General features: G+C 41.4%; 1 protein-coding gene across 3 annotated transcripts; it reads right to left on the reverse strand.

The window, feature by feature from the left end:
• Window positions 1-725: 725 nt before the first annotated feature.
• On the reverse strand, window positions 726-5,230 carry LOC4342828 (uncharacterized). Of its 3 annotated transcripts, none has more exons than XM_015789504.3 (6): window positions 4,585-5,230; window positions 3,595-3,809; window positions 2,236-2,437; window positions 2,067-2,152; window positions 1,424-1,521; window positions 726-1,297 (listed from the first exon to the last, which is right to left on the reverse strand). In XM_015789504.3, exons 1-6 carry the CDS (start codon window positions 5,092-5,094, stop codon window positions 1,038-1,040), a joined length of 1,371 nt encoding a protein of 456 aa, XP_015644990.1. In that variant the 5' UTR covers window positions 5,095-5,230; the 3' UTR covers window positions 726-1,037. The 3 variants fall into 3 exon arrangements, with proteins under 3 accessions (XP_015644990.1, XP_015644992.1, XP_015644991.1); XM_015789506.3 differs by having other exon boundaries at window positions 2,236-2,392; window positions 4,585-5,217; XM_015789505.3 differs by having other exon boundaries at window positions 2,236-2,395; window positions 4,585-5,177.
• Window positions 5,231-7,864: the final 2,634 nt, after the last annotated feature.

Raw genomic sequence — 7,864 nt, forward strand, 5'->3', positions numbered from 1 at the left:
GAAATTTAGGTCCTCCACCTGCAAAAATCCATTCGGCCTCATATATCCGCCACCCACCCCTTATCTCTATCCACTCCCTTCCCCTCCTTTCCCCTCTTCACTCTCTCACTCCTCCCTCCCAGATCCACTCTCTTCCCCTCCCCTCCCCTCCCCCTTCACTCCTTCACTACTTCGGCACGGAGGGCACTCCCCTCCCTCCCTCTCCTAGATCCGACCGGTGGCGCAGAGGGCGGAGGCGGCGGCCATGGCTGACAACGTGCGGCGACTAGAAGGAGAGACAGCGCCACCGACCCTCCCGTCCCTCTCAGATCCGGCCGGCGGCGGAGGTGCGTGGCGACTGGGAGGAGAGCCGGTGGCACTCCCCTCCCTCCTAGATCCGGCCGGAGGAGGGGAGCCGGCTGCCGCCGCCGGCAGCAATGGACAGAGGGGCTAGAGGGGGAGGGGGAGGAGAGCCAGCGGCCAAGGGAGGGTAGCAGCAGGTCGGGGGGATGTTTTTAATTCAGTGAGGTGGTCTTTGTAGGCGGGTGGATGTTGCGTTTGCTAATGAAGTACAGACAAGATGAAGATCGCCTAGAAAATTTTTTTTGGTCCGTTTGCAAAAACCCCGTTTTTCTAGTAATGTCTCTCAAGTTAGACCCATTAAAAGATCAAGTGATTTAGCCGAAATAAGAAGCATAGCTCCAAAAAGAACTGGTACAACACACCATACGTCAAAACAGTCAACATACACAAGTTCTTTTTTTTTTCTTTTCAAATCTAAACAACAAAAATTTGCAGAAGCTAGTTTCCTTTGTTCTACATTTCTCCACTATGATATTTATTCTTCCTCACAAAAGTTTACCTACAACACAAGGTTTACTGGAGAAGTTACAAATTAGCTGTCTGGCGATAAGCCGATGACTGATACAGAAGTTCAGTAGTGCAAACGTTACGTCACACGACTGTACGTCAAACATATAGTGTTACAGGTAGCCCGGCTCAGCCGACAACAGAAAAAACGCTCACAACCATTTACAAAGAAAGGGGTAAGCACCTTGTTATCTCCATACGGTGTTGTAGTGCGTAAGGAAGAACCGGAAGTCTGGATGATGCACTTGACGGTCCCGGAGCCAGTCGTCCGCTGCCTGCATCAATGAGGCTGCGAGCTGCTGCTCATGAGGCCCATTCGACGACCAAACAGAACTCCGCAACTTGTACGGTGCCAGTCCAAAGACGGGCAATGTTAGCTTACCAGCTGCATTCATGCAGCTGTTAAAGCCCCCAGAAGGGGGGCAGGCTGGTGTACTGGGGTCAGCATCTGCATGAGACACATGAATTATTATTGAGAAGAAAAGATGAAGCTACAAAGAAATGAACTGAGACCACAAGAAATGACATTGTATTAATGTATTCGGTATGCCGACTGGCATAAGATGGTACTTACCCCTGGAACGTGTCGCTGTTGATAGGTAGTGAAATGTCAAGAAACATGCATCGAGATCCTTGAGCGTTGGTCCAGTAGGGATTCTATATATAGGGTACCTGCAATTGTAAGGCCCAGGATGAAACCAACATGTAGAATCATAGCAATACTTCATTTCCAGTATTGCTCTTCTACACAAGTTTATTAACTGATATTTAGGCCCTGCTCGGCTTAGCTAGCTGCGGTAGTGCAGCCACAGCTAGCACCACCGAGCAAGACCTTAGCTTAGTGAGTGCCCTTTTGTATCAGCTGATACACCAGCACAAAAGCGGGGTATGCATCCTCTGTTTGGGCCAGCACAGAAAGTGTTATGAATCTGGCTATTGCAAAATCAGCATTCTATTTCATTCAAATATATAGGAGAAGTAGATCGAGCACTAATATGGGGCTAAATCTTGTGAAAATATTGATGGTGCTAATAAAACAAAAAGGTCAGCTTGGTGCAGTTTACACAAGGTATATGATTGTCTGCACATACTATAATGATATAATGTGGAAATTATCCTTCAAAAGAATACAAAATCTCTAAAGCATACCAAGACCACAGATGCTACTGATAAAATGACGCTGTAAATTATATGAATCTGAAGTATAAGAGATATACCATGCAACAGACATCCAGCTAGTTGGCAGAAGATCACAGCTTCTGATTGACATTAACTCCGGAAATTTACTTGCAAGAATTGATACCTGATGGGACATTTATAATAAGCATAAAAGCAGTACATACATATGGCAAATTTTCTTTTGTCAAATGAGGGAGGGGCCCTTGCCTTGTCTGTCAAAGGTTCTCTACCATAAGGAGGATCCTTCTCAAGATACTCGAATAATGGACGAGTAGATGGAAAATGCGATTCACTGTCCTCCCTTTGAAAGCCACCATTCTCCAAACCTCTTAATTGGTCAGCATCAGTCCCACTGCTACTTTCGCTGCTAGTATCCATAGATTCCTCATCACTTTCCTCCCAAGGATGCCTTAAGTAAGCGAGAAAATTAACTAAGAGAAGTTCTGGACTATGAAAATCGCAGAAGAAAAAAAATGATAAATCCACACTGGAATGTGTACCAATGCTCTCTTCGTCATTTTTTTCATCTCCATATAACTCTTTGATAGTGTCTTTATTTGGAACAATGTTATACAGCAGTTATCACCACCAGCGTTTCTTTTGTTTTTTTCCTTGAATGCAGGTTTACAGTTCTACAAGTTGTAGTAAGATTCAGATTTTGTACTGGTTCTAACAAATACTACGCAAATCAATCAATAATACTGACAGTGTGGTAGCTATAGTTCCCCCACAATCCAACAAGAAAACTGGCAAACAACTGGAACTTCAGATACTAATCAATAGACATAATTGAAAATAATGTATTGTTGATAGAGTATACACCAGTGACAGCTCAAAATCACACAGGTAAATAAAAACTAAGTTTCTTGGAATAACTACGGTAGCCTACAAACATATGACTGTCAACTCAATGCTGATTGTAGTCAAACATATAATCCTGTAGAGAGAATTACAAATTAACAAGCCACTGGTGATTATTAGGCAATGACGAAAGTCCTTAACTAGTTCATTTCTATTCTAGCAGATGTAATAAGATAAGATCCTGATGACCACAATTACCTCAATGAGGAAAACAATCTCTAAACAAAAGACAAAATTGTGTGAACTCAAGAGGAAATATTTTGGTTGAGCAATTCAAATAATGAACAGAAAAGGTGGCAGCAAGCAGCCATGCCTACAGGCTACAGCTAGCAATCACATTTCTCTACAAGGATATTCAAAGCACTAGCTTTCTGTACGCAAATGAGTTGTGACTTGCATCCCCAACACAAAAGAAGAACCAATAGACTTGCATAGTCAAAGGAAGGCAAAATAATAATAATGAATCCATAAGTACATCCTCTCAACTCTCAGTTCTATTGGTTGTTTAACCAAATCAAAACCTTTTTTTTCTTTAGCAGTCCCATATTAAATAACCAGAGACAGAAGAATGATAAAAAAAAAAGAACCTCCAGTGCTTACTGCACTAGCTTACTTTGCAGCTTTTATAATTCCTGGCAATGCACAAAGCAGAATGGAGAAAAATAAGTAATCTAAGGGCCAAGAGAAACTAGAATAAATTTCTACCTGATTCTTGTTGAATGCTTTGATGGGTCTGCATAGAGTTGTATGGCAGAGAGATACGGCACATAATACTGTATGACGGAATCTTTGCCATTTAACACAACGGGGACGCCGGCCCCATAAAAACTCCACTCATTGAAAGCTTCCCAGAGATCTCCAAGGCAGAAATATGGTGATGAATTCATAGCATCACCACTCCTCCACCCTCTCATGCTTGTCTGCACAACAGTACATAATCCTTCAGTATGACCAAACTAAGGCAGAAATTGACAACCATCATTGATGTGTTTTTCTTTTTCATATTTTTTATAGCAATGTAACAGCATTTTGTCCTCATAACACCAACTATGCCTCTCCCAAAACCATAAGTGGCAAACTGAATACAACAAATAGGCTGGTTATTTTGGTAACATGAATCACCACAATTGAGAGCTCAACCTGATCCCTTAGAATCTGATTCAGAAGGGTTGCCCATCTTTTGTATAATATGACAAACTGAAATTTTGCCCTTACAGTTGTTACCAGTTTCCAGCAAATTTGTTCTACAAAAAGTCACCCAAGACAAGCACATTTCTACAGTGTTGAAAGCTCCAGAAATGATGTATCATCAATAAATAATGTGGGGTTACAATGCACCACCGATTTACCATTATGATAACAGTACAAGAACCTTACATATCTGAAGCAGGTGAATAACATAACCAAACTATCTTAAATTAACCGTACGTTCTCTCAACTTTACTTGAAACTAGGTAAAGATAGTCGAGAACTATCTTTGTAACCACGATTCACAAACTTTCCCCAATCATAACGAAATAAAATACAGCCGAACCGATGGGCGAAAATTTAACAATCCGAACCTACTCTGCTAGAACTGATTATCGAAACATCTCCTAATGCAGTAAAATTAAACGGGCATCGCACTGTTCCAGTCCGCGACCATTTTTTTCGCCAATGACTGAGAAAAAAAAAAGTCAGAGGAGAGCCTCTCACCTTGGGCAAGTACTGGACGGGCACGGATGGCGTAGTGGAGCTGAGGAACCTCTCCAGATTCCCCGCCGCCTCCTCCTCCGCCGCCCGCGCTGGCTCCGGCGCCGATTCCGCCGCCGGCGGCCTCTTCACGTCCGCGGAGGACGGCAACGGCGACACCGACGGCTTTGACTGAACAACCGCGTCCACCCGCCTCTCTACCTCCTTCTGCCTCGCCGCCTCCGCCGGTGCGGGAGGCGGCGGCGGCGGCGACGGCGACGGCAGCGGCTTCTGCCTCGCCGCCCTGGGCGCCGTCGCCGGCGAGGGGGAGAGCGAAGGCGGCCGTTGCCCCTGCAGCAGCTGCTGCTGTTGCAGCAGCAGCATCTGCTGGCGGCGGACGTGAGGCGGGCTGTAGAACCGGTCGCTCAGCATGTAGCCTCCACGAGTCGACGACGACTGCGACGAGGACGACGTCGTCGAGGAGGTGGACGACGACGACGAGGACGCCGCGGCGGCGCCAGACGGGCCGACCATGGCGGCGGCGGGTGGGGGGGCTAGGGTTTTGGGGGGATCTGAAGCGGGAGGTGGGGGGGAGGCGGCGGCGAGGCGGCGCGGGGGCGGAGGAATTAGGAAAGGGAGGGAGGGGAGGTGAGGCGAGGTTTGTTTTGCCGTTGGGTTAATTAAATTAATTAATCACTCGCTTAATTACTCCGGGGCTTGGGGTTTCTTTCCTTTGCTAGTCTTGACCTCACGACACTCTGCTAGAATGCTAGATGCACCAAACACCACTCGAGTGATAAAAAAAAAATCTTCCTCTCTATGACGGATCACGTTGGAGTTCTTTTCTTTTTTGCCTTTTTTGGTACGATATATTCCTGGCAGAAATGATGTCTTGTTTTACTGATATCCTCTTTGCTTCGTCCCACAGCTATTCCTTTGTCTTTCTGTTTTCGGCTAGGCTTTTTCCCTAGCATTCCCTCCCTTTTAGATTATAAGATATTTTAACTTTAGTTAAAGTTAAACTGCTTCAAGTTTGATCAAACTTATAGAAAAAATGTAACATTTTCAATCCAAGATAAATTTATTATAAAAATATATTTAATTATTAATTTAATAAAACTAATTTGGTAATATAGATATTATTATATTTATCTATAAACTTAGTTAAACTTGAAGCAGTTTGACTTTGATCAAAATCAAAACATTTTATAACCTGAAACGGAGAGAGTAACTTCTTTAACGCATACTCCCTCTATTACACTTCTGAAAATAAATCTATATGTATGTCGAGATTTATCTTCATAAATTCTTTTTGATACAGAAAGAGTATTTTTTAAAAAAAAATAGACAGAGAGTTTTTTTAAAAAAAATAAGGAACACAGGAGGGGAGAATAAAAAAACAAAACAATCCGAGATTACACCAACATAATTCAATTCTTGACTACATCTTATCTCTCTCATTCAATCTAAACAACGAAGAACGAAGTCTCTCTTAAGAAGCACAAATTGCACATGTAGATTTGTCTTGAAAAGTACCATAATAAAATCATAGGCTTACTAGGTACTATAATTTTATTCGATGTAAACTGGTAGTCAGAGTTTCAATCCTAAACATAAGTCTAAGTATATACCGAGGATGAAGTTTCTCATGTTTACCATGCATAGTTCTACCACCTACTAATTTGCTGGGATGTAGAAGCGCAATAGAATATATAGTTTGTCATTGTGCCAAGGAGAAGCTACCACATGGTTAAGATATAATGCAGAACCATGTTACATGTGTTTTCTCTAGGTTTTGGAAGGTCATACAATATGATTGTGTTTATGATCTTACAATATATGTGCCAACTTGTTGTTTTACTCAAAAATATTTCATCTGCTCACAATCTCTATGTATGTTGAGTGAGATGTGCATCCTTCTCGAGTTTAATTTATCACTGTATCCTTGTGGCCATTAAACAAATCAACATCATTTAACATGTCCACGTTGTTTCTTATTCTGCTTTTCTAGAGAGAGAGTGTTTTTTTTTCTTTGACCTACCATGGTAAATCCTAGCCTGTATAAACTGGAAATAGTATTATCTTAGATAAAAAAAGAGTGGGACTAGTGAAGTGGGCGTAGCGCAACTGATTAAGTTTTTATCTTGTGGTGAAATTTGTCCACCTAAATTTAAATTTTACACTTAGCATAGGTTCACGTATTAATTATTTTTTCAATGGAGGTAGGCGGGTAGGATGTGCTTATAGGAGTAAATGAATGAGGCTAAAGAGTACAGTTCCCATCGATTCACGTCTTAAATTTTGTTAGCTATATGCCTAGTCAAAGTAACTAAAATGATGGATATATAGTTAATTCAAGTGTCGGCATTTTTAGATAACCAAGCATGAGTAAATAATAGTGTCGATAAAAAAAACAAAAAGATAAGACTCCTACTACATCCTAGTCATACAATATGGTTACATTACTATATATCTGCCATCCATGCACTATGTGCCAATTTGATGTTTTGCTAAAAAATTAATCAAAGTAATTACAATCTACTTGCATTGCATTCCCTGTCGAAGGGTGATCGATAAGGGCTGAATTAGATCCTTGTGGACTTCTAAAAAATCCACACAGACCATTAGCATATCTTTGATCTACCACTTCAAAATATACTTAAATGCAAACAAGCGTTGGTAAGATGTTGACAAGATATCAATGAGCATGTTAAGTACAGCTCGGATCCATTGACACACATCTTTAAATTCACTATGCCTGGTCAAAGCAGCTATGGAACGATGCGTGGTCAAGCAAGTATTAAGCATTTCGTGTTAAATTAAACAAACAAAAATATATAACTCTTTGTTGATCACAAATCTCCCAAATAAAATAAAAGAAAAAGAAATGAAAAATGGCACCGTACTAGATACTCGTACTTGAGGTTATCCATGAGAAATCTAATGGGTGAACGTTTCCTGCTAAACAGTGCTCAGTTCAGCCCACCTCCTAGATGTCTCCAGCACAGCACCTCGAGCTGTCTCAGAAATTTTATACAGCACATGTATTACCTGGGTATCAAAATATACGATAACTTTGTACACCAAAAGATTATATGTTCGACACCAACATAGAAAAAGTTTTCCTAAGTAGAATATCTCTACATTAAAAGGTTATATATCTATACCCTTTAAAGAAGGTATTGGTGATGACAGTAAATCTGTCACCCCATCTACTTACATTATAAATTTTGCAGTTAGCCCTTAAACTTCTTAATATTAAAAATATCAAATCTAAATGGAAAGCCACATACAAAATTAGATT

Source organism: Oryza sativa, chromosome 7, assembly GCF_034140825.1.
Source record: "Oryza sativa Japonica Group chromosome 7, ASM3414082v1".
NCBI classification, from domain to species: Eukaryota; Viridiplantae; Streptophyta; class Magnoliopsida; order Poales; family Poaceae; genus Oryza; species Oryza sativa.

Excerpts from the sequence above, each read along its gene's own strand:
- LOC4342828 (XM_015789504.3), bottom strand. The coding sequence starts at position 5,094 with ATGGTCGGCCCGTCTGGCGCCGCCGCGGCGTCCTCGTCGTCGTCGTCC. Across the intron at positions 1,522-2,066 it reads AGCTGGATGTCTGTTGCATG|GTACCCTATATATAGAATCC; the intron begins GTATATCTCTTA and ends TTACAATTGCAG. Across the intron at positions 1,298-1,423 it reads AACAGCGACACGTTCCAGGG|ATGCTGACCCCAGTACACCA; the intron begins GTAAGTACCATC and ends TGTCTCATGCAG.